The sequence below is a fragment of the Paroedura picta genome, chromosome 3, assembly GCF_049243985.1.
Source record: "Paroedura picta isolate Pp20150507F chromosome 3, Ppicta_v3.0, whole genome shotgun sequence".
In the NCBI taxonomy this organism is placed as follows: domain Eukaryota; kingdom Metazoa; phylum Chordata; class Lepidosauria; order Squamata; family Gekkonidae; genus Paroedura; species Paroedura picta.
In genome coordinates this window covers 128,817,725-128,839,906 of record NC_135371.1, presented here as the reverse complement: position 1 = coordinate 128,839,906, position 22,182 = coordinate 128,817,725, and the positions used below count along the sequence as shown (strand labels likewise).

General features: G+C 44.2%; 1 protein-coding gene across 4 annotated transcripts in view; it reads right to left on the bottom strand.

Annotated features, from left to right (window-relative positions):
* The window catches only part of RHBDF2 (rhomboid 5 homolog 2), an 80,862-nt gene that overhangs the window by 26,686 nt on the left and 31,994 nt on the right, over positions 1-22,182 (bottom strand). For all 4 annotated transcript variants that reach the window (XM_077327693.1, XM_077327691.1, XM_077327690.1 and 1 more), the window contains exons 2-6: positions 6,034-6,185; positions 4,182-4,312; positions 2,778-2,970; positions 2,225-2,437; positions 1,071-1,199 (exon numbers count right to left, since the gene is read on the bottom strand). In XM_077327693.1, the coding sequence (XP_077183808.1) occupies positions 1,071-1,199; positions 2,225-2,437; positions 2,778-2,970; positions 4,182-4,312; positions 6,034-6,165 (798 nt within the window). In that variant the 5' untranslated portion in view covers positions 6,166-6,185. The remainder of the gene's footprint in view (positions 1-1,070; positions 1,200-2,224; positions 2,438-2,777; positions 2,971-4,181; positions 4,313-6,033; positions 6,186-22,182) is intronic.

The window sequence follows — 22,182 nt, the reverse complement described above, 5'->3', positions numbered from 1 at the left end:
GCTCAATGAAATCAGAAGTGGGAAGGAGGGTGCCTGCAACGATTCAGCAAGGAAGGCAATCATTCAGGACTTTGGGAGAAATGGAGCATACAAGCTAGAAGATCTGTTGCAGCCATCTGGGTGCAGGTAGTGAGGGACCTTCCTCCCATTATGGTCACAATAGAGAAGCTTCTGTAGCACACCACTCATGAAATGACAGGAGCCCCAGCCTTTGCAAGAACAACTTTCCCAAAACTGGGGAAAGGCTTCCATTGGGAGAAACATCATGTAATGCACCACACCACTGCAAATCAACATGTCTATGCCCCTTATGTTATTCAGTACACAGAATTAGCAGTTGAGCAATTCATAGGAGTATGGCTTGCTCAAGAAAAAAGACTCACTCATCTTGAATTTGCAGGCAACAGAAAGATTATCATTAGTGACTATTAGTGGCTAAGGATCTTACCAAATGGGATGAAAGAGTCCGTCCAGACCAGGGGTAGTCAAACTGCGGCCCTCCAGATGTCCATGGACTACAATTCCCATGAGCCCCATGCAGCATTTGTTGGCAGGGGCTCATGGGAACTGTCGTCCATGGGCATCTGGAGGGCCACAGTTTGAATACCCCTGGTCCAGGCGTACAAACAGTTGGGATCCTACTGCATTCAATAGAGGGGGCTTGTTGAGAACATGATACTTGCCTTCTGATGTATGGTATTATGTACACTGAAATCAGCACATGTAGAAGGGAAGTGGGCACTGAGCATGTTAGCCCACTCACTGCTGATACAAGGTGGCTTGTGACCAGGAAACCTATGTGCATCACTGTACATGAACAAACTTATTCCCCGTAATCAGGAACATTTGAAAAAGCAGCATTCCTGACTGCAGGGAGGGAAACTGCCCAAGCACACTTCCTACACACGCAGGCTCATGCTCATGAGCCAGAGATCATCTGTCGTCAGGAGATCTGGACAGTATGCTCTGGCCATGACTACTGTGGCAGGCTACTGTGCTTCCCTATTACAGATTAATGGAAGGGGTGGGTTCCTAAACAGGGAAAGGAATAGCCATGGAACCATGCTTGCCTTACTGAAGAAAGAGGAGTCCAACGTATCCATGCCATCCACCATTTCATCATCCAGGAAGCTGGGATACATAAAACTCCGTTTATTACCTCTTCGCTTTGGTAGGGAGGGCTCCAGAACTGAGCGACCCTTTTGGAGAAAGGAAAATAGAGCAGTGAATGGCCAGGTGCAAACACCTGATATATTAGCTTCAGTGTTCCGCAGCTGTCGCCCAAGATTCTCCTGGAACAAGGCTGTGTGCCACCTTCAAAAAATGAAAGGCACAAACAAATAAATAAATGAAGTCTGTTTTGACTGGGCTGCTTGCTGGATGTAAGCCCATTCCTGCAACTCTGATTTTGAATATCCGCTGGGTTACTTTGTACGACAAAATTAACTGCAAATGCCTTTGAACCTAGTTATCCCCCTGCCCAGATGCTACTAAACATCCTTTCTGCCATGCAGCAGCACCATCTGGCAATGGGAACTCTACCAACTTGATGGCCCAGGCTATCAGCTCAACAGCTGCATTTTTCACAAATCCTGTTTTTGAAACATGAAGGTGTTTTGTAAAGTTGATATGCAAGATACACTTCAGGAAATCTCACTTTTAAAAGCATAGTTATTACACATAAGACAATAAGACAAAGTTCAACATTCCAACTCAACTTGATTTCAGATAATTTAACTGCTGTATTTTAATGATAAGGCATAAGAGATGCCAATATGCAAGAGGATTTTAAAAATAATTTTCATTTCTACCAAAAATCAGATTTGGTGTATACATTTACTCCAAAACTTCATTTTGCCAACTGAATTTTTCATGAAAATCGTTATCACAGTGACCTGCCAAGCTACAGGTTTGCTTCAAATGCTTGCCACAGAAGATAGCTACCAACAAGTCAATGGTTCCCCCTCACCCCACCAGTGAATACTACGGTGGCTTTACAACGCAAAGCATGGGGGGAGAAAAGGAGAGTGTTTGGACATACTTTCACATTGCACCAGGCAACCAGGCCTCGACACAAGGCATTTTAAACCACCATTTAATTATCATTCTATTTCTCACTGTCTTGACCTTACGCCTCAATCCATATCAGCCTGTTCCACAGTACACAGCAAGGAGACAATGGGGGAGGGGGTAAAAAGAAGAGATGGGTCCTAGAAGAACTCACTTTGATTAATGCTGCAGCTGCCTTGAAACTCATATGGGCAACAGATTCCCTTTTTCTGCGGGGCACATGAGTGCAGCCAGACCGAACACTGCTGAAGGACGTCAAGGAGATCACGCCAGGGGTCAGTGGAGGTAGGACAGGATGTGGGGTGCGAGGACGATCCACCTCATCTGGGCGCCGGAAGGGACGGCCTCGGGCCAAAGGGTCCACAATCTGAAAGAACAATGAGTGCACGATTTACAGCTTGACACCTACAGGGCAACCATAACATTCAGAGCATGATAGGAGTTCAGTGGCCCTAGGGTCTGAGAAGCAGGGAGGGGGATTGGAGGAAGGAAGTCTTCCGGTCACCAGAGAGGATCCTGGACAACTGTTCAAGCAGCCATGGCCTGAACTGGAGGAAAATATGACATATAACTTGCCTGAGCTCACCCTGTCAGCTTTACCTTCAAACAAATCCATGTTTGCCACAACCAAGTCCTGCACAGTGGCCTCTACGTGGTGCTGGCCCTCATGGCCAATTAAGTGAAAGGCCACACATGGGGCTGCTTACCTTGGGCATCTTGCCTGGCTTGGGAGACTCTGTGCCTTGGAAGGAAGGCACTTCTTGGCTGGGCAGTTCCATTTCTCGGTAGGCAGCTTTGAGTTTTCCATACCGCAGGCTGCAGTGCTGCAAGCTTTTGCGTTTCCAGTGTTCCCGCTTTCCTTCCCCGTCGCTGCTGACTCCAAACCACTGAGCCGTTCCTCTGAGGGAGGGGAACCCAGAAGTTAAACCAGCTACCAAAACACTGCTCCCCCACCCCTGTAAATAAATCGGAATACTTCTAAAGAACAGTGCATCCAGCCCACCAGGGCCTTTCCTCTGGAAGGTTTCACTGGCTAACAAGCCCCCCTCCCCCCCCCCTGGGGATGTGACAGGTGCAATAGGTTGGGGAAAGAAAGGTCTCCGAGGGGGGTTGAGATGTACGGCATGCGTTGTCTACTTTCATCATCATAACATACTTATTGCCCAACCATTGAGGCCAACCCAAGAAGCTGGTTTCTGAGAGAAAGTTCTTGCCCACAGCAGGGGCACCTGGTTTCATCCAAGGAAACCACACCCGCATAGCTGGCAGAGAAAACATGACATTTGCTGAGGGAAAACAAATTGATACCAGTTTTCTCAATCAAGGCTTCAGTACCTTAAAGACAACGTTTGGAACACAGGCAGGGCTGTTTTTCATTTGGAAAAACAAGGTTAGATGTGGGAGTGAGGAAACACTTCTGACTGTGGAAACTTTCTCCACCACCACCATTTCTGACAACTGCTGCTAAAACTGGTTAGATGAATGAGTCAGTGTTCAGTATCCAACTTCCTAATTGGGGAGGGGGGGCTTATTTCTTTTGGCAGTCAAACCAAGAAGCTTTGGCCTGAGTACCTGGTACCCTCACATCCATTTTGAATATCTCATGCATTTTGCAAAGAAAGATCCACAGCCATACACGAAGCCCTCCCTCTGACACCCCATCTCCTCTCTTTCTCTGGTGTAACTCAACCCCCCACACACCTTAATAGCGTACAGTGTGTCTCATTGAAAGGTAACAGTGTGAACAAAGCTTCGCATTTTTTTAAACTACATGTCTTCACCACCAGGCGCCATGGAAGCATAAGCTATTAACTCCAGCTTGTAGACATATGTCTCTGCAGTGCACACAAGAATAGGAGGAGGACTACATAGGGATAGGAGAAGGACAAATGGGCTATTTCTTATTTTGCAGCACATAAACAAAAATCAGAAGGGTCAAAATTTTATTTTTTTACAAGAACAAGGCCATTTACAGAAATCATTTTCTTACTCAACATCCCAGAACTGAGGCTGCCTTAAAAGGCCAGGGGAGAGAGATCAAGGAACTCCTTCAAAAAGAATCAAGACCATCATCAGCCCAAACAAAAATGATAACCCCAAATCCTCCTTACTTGCGGATACTCTGAGTGAGTGAAGTTTGCCTGTGGAAGCCAGGATGTCTCTCAAAGTTGCTATCCTGCCTTTTCATTCTGGGCTCTTGGAGGCTCACGCTCTTTTGAAAGACCTGGAATTCTCTCAGAGGCTAAAAGAAGAAATGAGGGGAAAAAGAGATTATCCACCCTGTCGAGGACACAGATTATCCCCAGATCTGTCCTTGTTAAAGAACACCTGTGATATTCCCACCACAATAGCTGCACAGCTTGGAAGACAGAAGAGTTTCCATCAGGTCTTTGGCCAGGCAAGAGCATTTCCATCATGGTGCTTGGTTGGGAGGTGATGTGCTGCAGAGGCCAAGAGAATGAACTGTGATCCAGCAAGTCCCAATTAAAGTCTTACCTATATAAAGTAAGAGCCTCTTGTGGTAAGGCAGCAGTCATGCAGTCTGAAGCTCTGCCCATGAGGCTGGGAGTTTGATCCCAGCAGCCGGCTCAAGGTTGACTCAGTTTTCCATCCTTCCAAGGTCAGTAAAATGAGTACCCAGCTTGCTGGGGGGTAAATGGTAATGACTGGGGAAGGCACTGGCAAACCACCCCGTATTGAGTCTGCCATGAAAACTCTAGAGCAGTGGTCCCCAACCCACGGCCGCGAAGGCCTTGGCGCCGGGCCGTGGCTCCCTCTCCCCGCCCCCCCCCGCAGTAAAAAACTTCCCAGGCCACAAGCCCGGGAAGCTTCTTACTGCGGGAGGGGGGGAGAGGGAATCAGGGCCGTGCCGCTCATGCGCACATGCATGGCGCGGCCGCGCATGCACAGCATGCGCGGGCGGGCAGTTGCCCTGCCGGTCCCCAGCCTCAAAAAGGTTGGGGACCACTGCTCTAGAGGGCGTCACCCCAAGGGTCAGACATGACCCGGTGCTTGCACAGGGGATACCTTTACCTTATATTATAAAGTAAGCCACGCTGACTCAGCCTCTGCCCTCCCTTCTACAATACGTGGTCCATACTATAGATTCAAATGGGTAGCGTGTTGGTCTGAAGTAGCGCAATAAAATCAGAGTCTTCGTTGGTCTTAAAGGTGCTACTGGGTTCTGATTTTATTGTGGTCCATACTAGTTTCCATTAGATGGCTATTTCAAGGATTACAAGACCCCACTATTTGTAAAACTCCAAATCTTGCTCAGAGCACAATTTACAGATTGGAGGTTACGGCAGGCGAACAGAGGGAAGAGTTGCGGTGGTAAGTGGAGATTTTCCTATTATTCACAAAGCAACATTCAGTGGTTATCTCAACAGAACAGTAACAGCTGCAAGGGGCAGATGTTCACTGCTCACTCTTCTGTTATGGGGCCTTAGATCTGAAAGAGGCTCTTTCTTCTTTCTCTGAGGGAGGAATCAGGGACTGCCACCACTGGAAGTGGAACACTTGGGCAATTTGCAAGGCTGCATTTCAACAAAATGCAGTCAAGATTGCCAGGTTATCTGCAATACCAGCTTCTAGGGAGCAGAAGCACAGCCTTAGATGTGAGAATCTAGTTTTTCTGTACCTCACTTTTTAGTACACGAAGGAGTCTCAAAGCAGCTTACAATCACCTTCCCTTCCTCTCCCCACAGCAGCCCCTGTGAGGTAGGTGAGGCTGAGAGAGCTCTGAGAGAACCGTGATTGGCCCAAGGCCACCCAGCTGACTGCAAGTGGAGGAGTGCTGAATCAAACCAAGTTTTCCAGATTAAAGGCCACCACTCTTAACCACTATCCCACACTGACTTTAAACGAACACCTAAACTCATGATACGCTCCCTAATTTTCCAATCCCATCAAACAAACAAGGAAAGTGAAAATGCTAATAAGCATATACGTTGTAATTCTTACCACAGTTTGACTTTTTTCATCCTCTGCTTCCACTGGTGGGATAGTGATGGAGAGATTTGGGGGCTTCTTGCTCTGGAGGCGGCTGCTGCTGGTGCTTGATCGGCTGTTTCCATTCTTCTCAATGCCCGCCATGCTGGACAGGATGAATCAGCCTGAGAGGAAGAAATAAACAGTTAGGATCCTGTAGACCCTCCCTGAACCAAAGCAAAAATAATTAAGAACACACAAGGGGCTCAAACTTGTCAAGAGTTCATTTTAACAACTGATCACAATTCCTAAGTACAGCTGCACATGAGATGTCCCAGGAGCAAAACTGACTAAGAGGGGACAGGGGCCTCGTTCTATGCCAAGGACTACTTTAAAAGTACATGTGCTGAAAGGCTTCAGCTAACCTACCTGTCATAACTTATTGTGATGTTTTAATTTACATCAGCATATTCCTAATTCTCTGATCTTACCTAGGCAACAAAGTGACTCAAAATTGTAAAATGTCAACCCAAACTAATGTGTGTCACTTTACAGCATATTGTATGCAGGACCACAGCGGGTGGTCATGTAGAACTGCTTCAGCAATAACACATGAATGACTTTCTTCTGATGCAAGACCAATTTTTCAGGAAACAATTTCTGCCATAAGAAGAGAGCCAACCCAATTCCAAGCAGGAAAGACTTTCAATCAGTACAGTTCTGCAGGAGAGCACAATGCAGCATTGGCAGAGATTTCTGCTTTCTGTTGAAATGCACACATTTTCCAACCCTTACAGCTGCAAAGATATGTTTTTCAAAGTGTGCTGGCAAAGGTCACTGAGACAAAAACAAAACCCTAGAAGTAAGATTTCTGCTACTTCACTATTTGCTTCTTCCAAGGACTAGCAATGTCAGAATTATGGAAATAATAAACACGAAGAATGAGTTATGCAAGCAGCATCCATGGCATCATTTCTGCATCTTGTTTAATCCAGTTTTCCAGGAAGAACAATATGGGGGAATGTCTGAGCCCATAATACGAGGCAGGTTTCTATGCTCATCTGTACATGCCAGGTTCTTTTGTCTTCTGGGTTTGAAAGTATTTTACACACTGTCATATATTTATATTTATTTGTTATTATATTTTTATACCACCCTTCCAAAAAGCTCATGGTGGTTCACATACTAGTAAAAACATTCAGTTATAAATGTGAATTAAAACATAATCACAGGAAAAAAAATAAAATCAATAAATATTTTAAAACCACTTTCTATATTTCCTGTCATTTTACTGGCCAGGAGCATCCGTTCCCTTCCTATAGTGGTGGTGGGGGGCGGGGGAGCTGCGAGAAAGTGCTAAACTCATGCGAAACATGATATTTCAAATATGTTAATGTTGCAAGATGTCTATTTGAGTGCACAGGGAGACCAGGTATGTTGATGGATTCTGGGCTTCAACCACAGGCCCAGAAGAACAACTCTGTCTTGCATGCCCTGTCTTGCATGCCCTGTTTTAGACTCCTCAGGCCCTGATCCCCTCTGGGAGAGTGTTCCACCAGGCTGGCACCACAGCCAAGAAAGCCCTGGTTGAGGACCATTTTATTTCTCTGGGACTGAGGATTTTGCATACTGGAGCATAGGCTCCTTTGAGAGACATAGAAGAGTAGGTGGTCCCGCAGATATGAAGGCCACAGACCATTTAGGAAAGGCTTTCTCAACCAAGGTTTCATGAAACACTGGGGTTTCTTAATGGCTCCCAGAAGGGCTTCCTGAATGGGTGGGAGTTAATTAATTTAAAAATATATATTTTTAAATCTGTTAAACATTTATCGTGGGATATGATCATATATGGTCATGTCAACCTGCTCCCCCTCCTAAAATGGCCAATGATGGGGCCCTGGGTAGGCATGTACACAGCTATGCTTTGTAACCATATGCAGCACAATTGTGACACTTCTGGGGTTTATTGAAGCCTGAAGAATATTTCAGGATTTCTCAGTGGCAAACAAGTTGGGAAAGGTTAGTTTAGGGCTTTAAAAGTTAATACCAGTACCTTAAACCTGATTTGGTCTTCCACCTGGAGCCAGTGCAGCTGAGAGAGCACTGGTCAACTATGTTCTCTCCAGACAGTTGGACAGCTGCATTTTGGACCAGCTGGAGCTTCCGGATCAGATATAAGAGTAGCCTTATGTACAGCAAGCTGCAATAGTCTAATCTGGAGGTGACCACTATATGGATGGCTGTAGCTATGTCAACTGCTGATAGATAGGATGCTAGTTGCTAGGCCTGGTGTAGGTGATATAATGCTTGGAGGGCTGTTTGTGACCTGGGCCTCCATAGATAATGCAGAATTCAGAGACACACCCAGGCTCTTGACAGTGGCTAGAGTTGTTAGCTGAACCCCTGTCAAGGGCAGGGAGCTGTAGCACTCCATCTGGGGCATGCCAACCCAGCCAGAGGATCTCTGCCTTAGCTGGATTTAACTTCAGCCAACTCCGCTTCAGCCCTTCCATCACCACCTTCATGCAACAGGCAAATGCTATTAGGGCTGTTTACAAATGGCCATCTATTAGCAAATACAGCTGGTCATTGGCGTATTGGTGACACCCTCCCTGGGCAAGGGAGCAGACATAGATGTTGAATAACATCAGGGAGAAGACTGCTCCTTATGGAACTGCACAGTTGAGGTCCTGACCCCTAACAGATATTTAAGCTTTCCCACAGTCTTTAGAAAGTCATTGGTGTGTGTGTGGGGGGGGGGGAATTAGAATATATTCTTGTTCTCTAGACTTCAGAAGAAAGACTTCGATGCACTTAGATGCCATGGAAGAATGCTGGATGACTTCAGGCCAGTCATACTCCAACATACCTCACAAGGATTGTTATGAAGATAAAATGGAGGAGAGAATGGGGTAAGCCACTTTGGAGCTGGTGGAGTAAAAATTAATTAATTAAATAAAATTAGTCTATAAGTGAAAAGCCAGAGGAATGTAATCAGTGTTTCATCCAACCTCAAACCTTGGGTACAACCAATTGTACTCATTTAAGAATTGAAACACCTTCCTAGTCACCTTCAGCATATTTACATGAAGAAAGACCTCAGTGTCTCATTCCACAAGCTGTCTTATTCCAGTTGCTTAAAGAGCTTGTTGTTTGTAAGTACAAATTAGAACTTGCAGCCAGATATAAAAAACACATGAAATAAAGTATGCCATCAAAACAGGACAGAAAGAGTCCAGAGTGGATTAGCAGCAGAGAGTGGGTCAGCCGAGGTTTACAATACAGCTTTTAAGTGTTCTGCTTCTGGAGCTATTTAGGTTAGTCTGACTAAGCTTCATGATCTGTCACTACAAAAATGGGAAGGGTTAAAACCTCCTGACCGGTAACAAAAGGAGGTGACCGCTTACACAAATAGTCATGTAATCAACCTTGTAGGTTGCAAGTGGATTGAAAGCCACCTATTTTTAGTCTTCCACTTATCCACCCTGCCCCCTCCTAGGCCCAAGCATATGAATTTGCAGAGAGTGCTCTGCTTCTTCACAGGTTGTTCCCAGAACACAAGCAGTGAAAGTCTGTTTCATTTAAGACCAGTCAGCATGTTGAGGCTAAACTATAAACCACACAGAAAAGCTGTGATCATGGCACATGCTTCCCCCCCCCCCCCCCATGAGACAAACTGGAGCTATGCGGGAGGCTGGTGGCTAATTCCTCCAACTTTACTCACTTGAGGTATTACAAGTCTCATCTATGTCTCCCCTGTAATCATATGGCAAAAAGTAGCTTGAAAGGATGACTGGTGTGTGGGGGGGGGGGGAAGGGGGGAACCCATCATGCCTGTTTTTAGCCAGAGAACATGGTCATGGATCTGATACTACATGCAATCCGGCTCTTAATCTGATACTGAAAATGGGGGGTGGGGGAGAAGGAGAAGAACCAACTGACCTCTTTCAGTTTTGTACTACAAACTACAGGCTTCTAACAGATGTATGGTAGGAACAGTTGTGAAGACAGAATGATAACTCAGTGGTCCAGACTAAAACAGTCAAGGGTCCACTCAAATAAGCAAGGTGGGACATAGAGAGACAATATAGTTTTTCAATTAGATAGAGAAACAATACTGATCAAAAAAGATTGTCTGGAGGGCGGCCAGGGTATTAAGACTTGCCAGAAATCAAAGAGTCTCTAATAGGGTTAATTCCAAAGGGGAGCAAAATTAGTCAGTTGCAGCTAATTAAACAGACTCCAGTGGCACCTTCACAACTAACAAAATATATTCTAGCACAAGCTTTTGAGAGGCAGAACTCACTTCATCAGATTCATGAAAAATACATCCCATTAGGAAAATACATTCATACTTAAGAGAACAAAAGAAAGTCAGGTGAGAGAGATGATACAGAGCACTTTTCCTCACCACAAAACGTCTCTCAAGATCACCATGCCCTCAGTCCTGTTCTGTCTGCCACTTCCATACAACTGATCTCTATTCCTGCATTTAACTCAAGCCTTTTCCACCTTAATTCCTGCCTTGCTGGTCTCTAATACTCTGCTTGTGCACAGGGTAGAGAGGGTGGACACAGAGACCTTTTCCTGCCTCTCCCAAAACATCAGAAATGTCTGATGTGCAAAGAAGAGAGAACATGACCCTGAAGAGGGCAGCAAGAGGACCATTACTGTGTTAATTACTCTAAATGTATGTGGTCAATCCAATTAAGGTAACCATTATATGTTCTCTCTGAATACCAAATATCTGTGGGACTGTCTTTTCCCTTATATTCTCCCAAGAGCACCACACTCTTCGGACCACCATCTGCTGAGGATCCCTGGCCTGAGATTAAATTGGCCCCAGCCTGGTGGAATGTGCTCGTGAGGGACCTTGATCAGTTCAGCAGGGCCTGCAAAATGGAGCGCTTCCACCAAGCTTACGGTCAGGGCCCAAAATAACATCCACCAGAGATGCTGGCCTCACCAATCCCCAGTTGGATTTCGGGGAAGCATTAATGAACTACAATTTTTAAAATTTTTATTATTACTGTATTCTGTTTTCTGTTTTAAATTGGTGTTACCTGCCCTGAGCAATATGGTAGGGCCAGTTAGAAATAAAATGTTATTACTATTATTAGTATAAGCTTAAATACTAGGAAAATATATTCTAAAACCTTCATACTCCAGTCAAAGGTGTATCTTCCTCCCAGCATTCAGACATAAGATGTGCCAACCTAAAAACAACTGACCTATAAGGGAATTAGAAATGGCCACTAGAAGGCAGCAGCCCACTAAGCATGTTTTAAGCCACAAAGAGTCTCAATAACTAACCTGTTTGTTGGGACATAAACTCCAGTGGACTAGCTCTCACTACAGATATAGGAAATATTATCCTCATTGAACGGACTATATGATGTATGTATTCAGATGTGAATAGTCTTTTATACAATGGACAGAAATATTACAAGCTGTGCTTCTTGCATTTTAAGGATTTTTAGACATGGGGTCTGCATTTCCCCCTCTGTGTATGTACATGGCTTATGCATGTGTGCAACAGGCTAACACAACTACCCCTCTGGAATTTGTTGATATGAGTTAAAAATAGCTAATGTCACCACTCATCATTAGTGCTTCTGTCATTTGCACCAATGGAACCAACAGAGATCATACACAGGACATATAATATATTTCCAAATACTAAGTCAGCACAAAATAAAATTGAATATACCTCTCTCCACCAAAAAACCTCCCCAAACTGTCTCCAACGTAAGTGATTCCAGTGGCTTTCGGTCCACCAAAGCATTTTGATCTGTGGAGAAATTCCTTACTTCCCCTTCCATTTCTCTCCCCCAAATGCTACTCTTGGGAACAGGAAAAACCAAAAAACAGTGTAAGTAGAGAGCCATAAGTCCACAGTACAAGAGGGAATTGGTGCTTCCTCTCACTTATAGAAATCTTTTGATGGATTTAGACATAGCTCTGCTAGTAATTATGAGCCTCTTGTGGCGCAGAGTGGTAAGGCAGCAGACATGCAGTCTGAAAGCTCTGCCCATGAGGCTGGGAGTTCGATCCCAGCAGCCGGCTCAAGGTTGACTCAGCCTTCCATCCTTCCGAGGTCAGTAAAATGAGTACCCAGCTTGCTGGGGGGTAAATGGTAATGACTGGGGATGGCACTGGCAAACCACCCCGTATTGAGTCTGCCATGAAAACGCTAGAGGGTGTCACCCCAAAGGTCATACATGACTCGGTGCTTGTACAGGGGATACTTTTACCTTTACCTGCTAGTAATAAGCATATTCAGGTCAAAAAGAAGTAATGCTTATCTGACGAGATTTACTATATATGAATATACAATATATAATTCATATATAGGCTGATCCTGCATTGAGCAGGGGGTTGGACTAGATGGCCTGTATAGCCCCTTCCAACTCTATGATTCTGTGATAATTCTTTTTAACACATTTATCTTTCCTTCCCCCATAAGCCAGCTCACTGCAACTTACAATCAATCCAATAAGAACACAAAACAGAGAGCACACAACCCTTCCTCCCCACCAAAGACGACACATCAATGGTCACACAGTTCAAGCTCGCCCCCAGCAAACAGCACTACTGTACATCTTTTCTTGAACTTTTCCCTGGGACTTTCATACAGCACAAGCAAATATTAGCCGATACCTCAACAGTTCCCTTTCTAGAAATGCAAAGATGGCTCATTGATACTTTGGAACAGCCAGCAACTAACTACCTGGTCAAGCACTGATCAAGCATGGTGATCTGCAATGCTTTTCCTTAAACGGGTCATCATGATGAAAGTTTTGTGTACACACAGACACAGACCCACACAAAGATGATTTTATAATGCAGTGCCACTTTGAGGGTTCTGTTCAGCCTCTGAATATATTGCCTTTTTATTTTTGGCTCACATCACCACCACATTTTAGGGAAAGTGGGGGACAGAACCAAGTTGTTAATGACTGACTCATCTCCGACAATTAGCCAACTGTTTCAGTTGACTTTTTTCTGGTAGTCTGTCATTCACAATATATACAAACCTTAATGCATCTGGTAACAGGATATACTTACCACTGGATTTTTATGCACAATCATCAGAAAAATACTAATTTTGATAAACAGAGATTGGAACACATAAATTATTTAGTTCCAACAGTGAATGCCAAAAAATTTATAGAAATTCAGCCACATGGTCTTGAAATGTGGTCTCAGGATCAGGCTTTCATAAAGGCCATGGAAGGGTTTCTTGAATGGGTGAGTTAATTAATTTTGTATATCTTTTAAAAAAATTGTCAAACATTTATCATGTGATATGAACATATACTTGTAGCACTGCTACATGTATTTAAAATATTTACTCGTCACTTCCACCTGAAACACTTGTGGCATCTCAGAACATTAGAATGGTCTAAAAGCAGTAGACCAAGAACATTTTAGAAACAATTTAAACAATAGTAGCTTCAAGGGCAGAAGATTACAAAATTATAAATTCACCAAGTGAATAAATGAAGTTCTCTCCGGTTGTTCAGCCATGAACTAGGCCGCACGTTAACTGCTGTGGGTAGAGAACTCCACATTGATGTTGATGTTCCCTGAGAGGCAACATCATACAGGAGTAGGTGGCCCAAGGCCATTTAAAGCATTAAACTGCCAACTTGAATTTTATTACTTTGTTTACAAAATTTACACTCTGCTTTTTATCATGGCCACCAAGGTGCTTAACAGATTTAAAATATACACAATACAAACATGTATTTTAAAACAAAAGCTAAAATATCTTTCCTGCAGGTGATCATCATGACCACATCAAAAATTGGAGGACTACAGTCTCCATTTGACTTACACAGACCTAACATTACCTCACACACCTGCACACCAGCTGTGAACCATCCAAAACAAGCAAACTCCTTAATTTTCAATCAACTACTTTATTAGCCCTAAAAGTAATGTGGGTTTTCCAGGAAAATTTGAATAAAACATTTTCTGGAAAATTTCCCAATTCAAATTTAAATAACGTTAGCAAAAGAAAGAATGTAGAAGCACAGGGTTTCTCCATGTCTTTTATCCCACATTCGCCTATCTAACCTGATTGGTTTCCAGCACAATAACCCCAACAACTATTGATAGGTGGGCTGTATTTACATATGAGGAATGGAAATTTTCCCATGGGAAAATGTAGCATCTGAAAGTTTGCCAGGCCAAATCACTGGGCCCAACAAATTTTAACTAACTCTGGACTGAGTTTCAGTTTGAAGGCCTTCATTCAGCCTACTGCCACTTCCAATTATTTCTTCAGAGCATCCACCAACACTCCATTTTGGAATCAAGTGAAAACAGAGAAACATGGCATACCGATGACTCCTCGTTCCAAATCCCCAAATTTTGCCAGCAAATTCACATAGATGCTAAATAGCACATCAGACCATGGAGCTAAGTGGTTATTCCTGCCACCTGCAGGAACTAGCCAACAATTTACAACAGGAACCAGCGGAGCATAGCACCTGTAGCTCAACTCAGCCAACCAGACCCCCCTACCCCAAATGTTAACTTTTTAAAATCACGCTTGACAATTTTACTGAGGCCAGGGGGGTAGTCTTTTGCCGAGGGACATCGCCACTGCCTGAGCCCCTGCTCTGCTTGCTTTCCTGCCGGTGCCCCTGACTTCCCACCACCCGCTGGGGGCGCTGCCAGCAGCAGCTGCACAGTGCCACGCCAAGGGGGAGCCCCAGCCATGGCGGCCACCGGAGAACACCAAAGGTGAGCCGCCGGCAGAGTGGCAGGGCAGCCCCCGAGGCAGCAGCTGGGGAGGAGGACGTGGAGGAGCCGCAGCCCGATACCGACTGATCTATGGACCAGTACCGGTCTCCGGACCAGGGGTTCGGGACCACTGTTTTAGCTGATGATAGAAAAAACTGCTAAGAGCTCCAGGATAATTAACAGGGCTGCAAATCTTCCAATCTCTGTCCCACCAAAGACTGATAACTAAGGCATCCAAGCCAGTTTCTGCCCCCAAAATTAAGCTTGAAGACTGAATTGAAATGGGTGCAGATGACCTCAATACATTAGCCATCTTTTATAATAAGAACCTCTTGCACCAATATCCCAAAGGGAACCTTACAGATACCCCTGCTAATTTCAGATGAGATGAAACCACAAAATATCTAAGCAGTCCCTCTTGGGAAGAACACTTTATAAATAACTCAGGACAACAAGCACCTGGGGAGAGCATGTGTTCTACGTGGAAAGTCTCAAAGTACTTCTGCAGGAAGCAAATGGAGATTATGTCAGCAGAGCACTGAGGGACGGGAGCATTAGATGCTTGCCTCATCCATAATACATTTTACAGCCCCTGAATTCTGAAGGATAGGAAATGTCTACAAGAGCCAATACAATTCACAAGTGGAAGCACAACATCAGGGCTAGCTTGAGAAACTGTTCTTACCTATCTGACGAACAGCATTTTGCTTAGGATAAAGCTAATATTTAAGGGATGTCCCTTAAATAACACATTCACATGCTATTTGGGAATAAGCTTCTGGAGTAGAGACGTAATGGCCTAGGATAAGTGCTGGGATTTCCCTCTCCCCCAAAGGACTTTTTTCAATTTTCTCATGAAAAAAACTGGAAATTCTAAGAAGCACTGAAAAGATCCTGTTAAATATTTATTATTTTAAATAATGAAAATGCTTTTCAATAGTAGGTTCTAATCACTTTAGATACAAAACATGAAAATATTTAAGACCATCTACAGCATTAGATAATACAATATATTTTAAATGTGTCTAATTTCCCCCACAATTAATTATAATATGGATAATGCGTGAATGGATAATGCAATGTTTACAATGTCCAAAGAGTACACTTTTCTTTTTCAACTTTTATGTTTCCCCATTCCTCTAATGGCAAAACTAAGCTACATAAGCTAAAGCAGCACAAAGTACAGCAGTTTTGAAGTTTTCTCTTTAGTAATAAGCTTATTTATCATTTTGCTTGTAAAGACAGAAGGCATATTTTTTTAATTTAATAAATTTGACAAACAGTACATTTTGTGTCTGCTCTAGAAATATAAAATGCACCGAATGTATTTAGATTTGATAAGAAAAAATGTGTATTTATCTCAATTTACACTTTTGCCCCTAAAAAAAAAAGACACAAAAAACCCAGAGTTTTTCCCCTCACTGGCTTCAAATCATCTGGAAAATGTACATCTCTAGAAGCACATCTTGAATCACCAAAATTAACATGCATCTTGTTCAACTCTCAGCTCACTTCCTGCTTTATGCAGCTGATTGCAGAACTAGAACAAGATTCCATAGCTGGCTCTTAACAGTCAACATGGAGAACACTCTCAAGCATTTTTTTTTCAAAGGATGCATTTCACATATGGACCTTCTGGTTGTGCAGCTGTCCATGACAATCCATGCTTTCCCCCTTCTTTCAAGAATGTATGAAACCAAACTGAGCACTAAAGTGACGAACTACAGCCAGCCCCTGAATCTTGTATTATAGCAATAGGAGGCACACTCTCATTTTCTGGTTCTACTAACATGGCTTCTTAAGATGGCTTCTCCATCTACAGTCCTCAGAGAGCCCTGCACTCTACTACATCCAACCTCCTGGTGGTCCCTGGCCCCAAGGAAGCCTGCTTGACCTCAACCAGGGCCAGAGCTTTCTCCATTCTGCCCCCCACCTGGTGGAATGAGCTCCCAGAGGAGATCAGGGCCCTGACAGAACCTAAACAGTTCCACAGGGCCTGCAAAAGGGAGCTCCTCTGCCAGGCATTTGGTTGAGGTCGACCAAACCACCGCTTCCAGTTGGCCCTCAAGCTCCCCCCTCCTCTACGACCAGCATTAATCGGCTGCCCACAGGGTCCAGTAATAGTTTTATGTATCATTGTTATTATCATGTTAAATTATTATTGTTATAATATTACTGCTGTTATTGTTACCTGTTACCATGTGTTGATTGTATCCTCCCTGTTTTCTGTAAACCGCCCTGAACCCTCAGGGAGGGTGGTATAAAAATATAATAAACAAACAAACAAACAAATGTTTGCACAGGTGACTGAAGAAGCAGCAAGGAACAGCCTGTTTAAAAATAGCTTTTAATTGCCTATCGTGACTGTCCAAGCACTATTAGGAACTTGGCAGTTATCTTTGATGCCTCCCTTTCGATGGAGGCCCAGATCACAGAGGTAGCTTTGTCAGGCATTTTACCATCTATACCAGGAGATGCTATTAGCACCCTATCTGGCCCCAGAAGACTTTGTGACAGTCATCCATGCAATGGTCACCTCCAGATTGGATTACTGTAACTCACTCTATGTAGGGTTACTATTGGTCCTTACCCAGAAATTGCAGCTGGTCGGGTCCTCATGAGGACCTATGAAGGGCATATATTCAACCTGCCCTCCAACAGCTGCATTGGCTGCCGGTTGAATTCCAGATCAAGATGAAGGTCTTGGTATTGACCTTTAAGGCATTATGTGGTCTGGGTCTTGTGTATCTGGGGGGACCATCACTCCCAATATGCTCCTTGGAGAACTCTTCATTCTTCAAGTGCCTATTTGTTGGTAATCCCCAGTTGTGACCTTTGATGCCTCCCTTTTCCATGGATGCTCAAGGTCATGAAAGTAGCCCGAATGGCTTTCTTTCACCTGCGCCAAGCTAGGCTACTAGTGCCCTAACTTGCCTCCAGAACACTTGGCAACAGTGATCCATGCAATGGTTACTTCCAGGTTAGACTTCTGTAACTCCCTCTACGTGGGCCTGCCCTTGGCTTTGAAATTACAGCTGGTACAAAATACAGCTGCAAGGGTCTTCACTGGAACATCTTGGAGGGCCCATATTCCACTGGTGCTTCGTCATCTGTACTGGTTACCAGTCTGTTTCCAGATCAAGTTTAAGGTATTGGTTTTAACATTTAAGGCTATACGTGGCCTGGGTCCTATTTATTTGTGGGGCCGCTTATCTGCTTATGCCCCCCGCAGAGCGTTATACTCTGCAGGTATGAATCTGCTGGTTGTCCCAGGCCCCCAGGACGTTTGCCTGGCTTCGACCTGGGCCAGGACTTTTATGGCCCTAGCCCCAACCTGGTGGAATGAGCTCCCGGAAGAGCTAAGGGCCTTGTTTGAATTGCTTTCAGCAGGGCCTGCAAGACGGAGCTCTTCTGCCAGGCATATGGTTGAGGCCAGGGCAGCATCCCTGGTGGTACCATCTGAGACCAACAAAGATCAGCTACGATCCTCACTCCCAGTTTCCAGACCTACATGCTGAACAGACGGGGGAAAGTTGATGTTTTATGGTTCACCATCTTGTTAATGCAATCTTTTATTATTTTTAAGGGTATTGTTGGAGATTTTATTGTATATTATTCATTCTTGTAAACCGCTCCGAGACACTCATGAGCGGCAATATATAAATATAATTATTATAAATAAAAATCTCTGGCCCCAGAGACATCCACCTGGCCTTGACCAGAGCTCAAAAACGCATGGCTCCAGCCTGGTGGAATGAGTTATCAGCTGAGATCAGGGCCTTGACAGAGCTATCACACGTCCACAAGGCCTATAAGACAGCAGTCTTCTGCCATGTCCATGGTTGAGGTCATGGCAGCTTAATATCATGCGGGTCTTCTTCCTCTCCTCTCAGGTCTTCCCCCCTCACCTTCTGGTCTTGTGTGGTATGCATTACCTTGCCTACAGCCGGCTCTGCAGACCAGATTGATGATGGCAGGGAGGGGGCTTTGTTGGTTTGTTAGTCTTTTGTTTGATGATGTTTTAATTGTTTTAATCTACTACTGTAAATCTCCCTGAGCCTGCTTGCAGAGAGGGGTGGCATATAGGCCAAACAATAAATAAATTTAAAAAAATCAGAAAGGCTGTTTTATTTTAAAGGAAAGCATTGTTTACACTTCTTTGGTAAGAAAAAAATTACACAAGAACCAATGGTATCTTACCCAGGAGACTCTCCATGATGCAAGCATCATGAGAGCAACAGATTCCCTTTCCACCAGGACTGGACTCCATATACGCTGAGGAGGGGCAGCTGCCAGGGCCCACTGCTTCCAACCCTTCCCAAGGCACACAGAAACATTAGAGAAGTATGAGCAGATGGTGAAGGATGGCAGCATTTTTTATGGCTGCAGCATCAGTCCTCCTAGCTGTACACCACCAGGAAATAGAATGCAGAGAGCTGCAAGCGGGGGGGGGGGGGGGGTAAAAGAAGGCAGTCAAGGGGGGAAAGGCATGGGAGGTGGGTACAAGCAGTTGGCATGATGCTAATCAGAGGTAAGGGGTATTCTCTACCCAAGACTCCCCCCAAAAAACCTGTAACCAGCCCTGCTTGCCACTTACATCTTATTTTCTTTAGAGTAGTATCAGAAATGTCCAAGAGCTCTTGTTTGGAAGACAGGAAGCTTCTGCCTTTCTAACCAACAAAAAAGCATCTAGGATCCTAAGTGGGTTACACATTTATTGAGAGCTAGCTTGATGTAGTAGTTAACAGCGGTGGCCTCTAATCTGGAGAACGGAGTTTGATTCCCCACTCCTCCTCCACGTACAACCAGCTGGGAGACCTTGGGCCAGTCACAGTTATTTCAGAGCTGTCTCAGCCCCACCTACATCACAGGGTTTTGCTGTGGGGAGAAGAAGGGCGGGTGATTGTAAGTTGCTTTGAGATTCCAGGTTGTAAAAACAGGGTACAGAATCCCAGATTCCCTTCTTTTATTGTCAAAAAGCCACCAACTGAGGCTACAAGTATGGACAGTCAGCCTCTCACAGGCTGCTGGAGATCTATGGGTCACTCTGTAATACCATCACTGTGTAGCTGTAGAGTACACAAATATCACAACCCTGTGAACGAGCAAATTGCATGGGTCTTCCTCACTCTACTAACTTGAATGCTCATACGAAGTAGGAAAGATGCAGAGCAGGTGGGATGGACATCTATCATCTGACTCATGAGTGGCTGTAATACTCAGACATATCTCAGTCATTTGGAACAAAATGAAAAAGAAATGGCTCCCAGAATGGCTCACTGAGTGAGGAAAGCAAACCTCAGTCTGCAGAGGAGCAGAAGTAATACAAAAACACCAGTATTTGAGGAAAAGTTTCTTCCCAAATGAAAGCCTCACAGCCCAGGCAGATTGTAGTTTGCAGTGAACTGATGTCATAATGTAGGAACAAGACAAGAGAACTGGATTTACGCAGCATTGTCTCTTCTACCTCAGCTCCTGAAAATGCAAACAGTCGCATCTTAGTGTCCCCTTTAAAAATCTTCTGTGGCTACGTGCTTTTTAGGAAGTGGAGCATGTACAAAGCCACGAAGAAGCAGACCTGAAATATGAGACCGACAGTCAGTGCTTCAAGACATAGCTTTTAAAAGTTTGATTCTTTGATGCAAACACAAGTTATACTCAAGATTGTTGCCAGCAGTCATTGAGCAAGAATTAATATACACATCTAAGTCCCCGTTGCTTACATTCATAAGCACAGAATGTGTTCTGCTAATCCACATTTCCAGGACTGGCCCAAAACATTTTGGCATATGATGTGGAAAATTCAAATCCCATTGCAAAAACAAGTTGCCAAATGACAAATTACTTCCTTTACTGGCACCCAAATATCCACTGCTTGATGTGGCTACAGGCTGTCCCTGAAAGCCCTGACCATTAGAAAACGCACCCAGCAGGCGCTATCTTAGCACAGACTTTCTAAAAATAATGTTCTGCCCAGTATTACTTATTGTGACGGCAAGTCAGGAAACAGAATCCTAGACATTAATGCAGTTAACAAGCTGACTGGTTTCAGGAGATTATTCAATCAAGAATTCACAACCACCGGAATGTATTTATAAGCTTTAAACATCAAGCAAAGCCATTTATAGGGCTCCAATAATACAGATATACAGTTCACTGTGAAGTTTGGCAGCAGAAATCCCTCGAAGCTGCCTAATCAACTCCAGCAACAAACTTTGTTTGCTTACAGTTGTTATACAGTTTGCTTGCAATTTTAAGTAGCTACCAGTCTGGAATGGATCTACTGTGCAGAGAATCTTGAACTTGGGACGGAAAGTTTCCATTCAGAAATCCCTGCCATGTGTCATAGAAGAGATTATCTTCCCTTGGCAAAGAAAACAGAAAAGTAGGCAGATATGCCAGCTACCATCTTTGCCACCTTGGAGGAAGGAATTAGGGTGGGGGGTGGGAGGAGAGGGACTAAGGACTCTGGCAGCAGTTATCAGAACAAGGTCAGCAACAGTGGAACAGATGCCAGACCTCTTTGCCATGTTGCTCCATCTGGGATGTGTCCCAACTAGTTTCCATAACAATTCAAAGCTTTGCCCATTCACCATGCTATAAACCCCTTGCTTTTCACAGTGGCAGCTTACAAAGATTCTACAATGGAGTGACTTTGTGGGACGGGTGCGGATAGAGAAACAAGACATGACTCACTAATGCCAAAGATGACTACCACCCAATTTCTGACCTCTAAGGGGAACAAAAGCATCAGTTCTCCAAAGATGGCATTTAAAATGGCAAACCAGACTAATGCAGTTTGTGAGTACTCATTTTATTACAGCAGACCCTCAAGAAATTGGTCCAACAACGAGAGACTACAGACTTTAAAAATTAACTAGCCAGGAGACACAAAGCAATTTGGAGTTTTGTGTCCTGGCAAGAGGAAAGGAGAAGGGGAAATTTTGACACGGGCAGTGCAGATGTTAATCCTTCCAGTTTCTAATCTCTCACATCTCTCAGCACAGTCAGGTGTTATATCAGCACTAATATTAACCCACTAATGGTGGGTTAGCCTAACTCAGTAGTTCTCAACCTGGGGGTCAGGACTCCTTTGGGAGTTGAACAACCATTTCACAGGGATCGCAACAGGGCAAGCAGCTTGGCTGGGAGGCCACACAGCAGCCTTGCAGGGTAGATCAAGATAGAGCATATGGAGCAGTGGAAAAGAGCAGCAGAAAAGAATGATATCGCATGGTGGGACAAGAGGCAGAACTGAACTGAGAAACCCCGGGGGGGGGGGAACAATTTATATACAATCATGAGCAATGGATCTTCACACTATTAGCCAGTTTTGGTTTAATTTCTGTGAAAGAACACTTGCATAATTTTATGGTTGGTGGTCACCACAACTATATTAAAGGGTCGCGACATTAGGAAGGTTTAGAA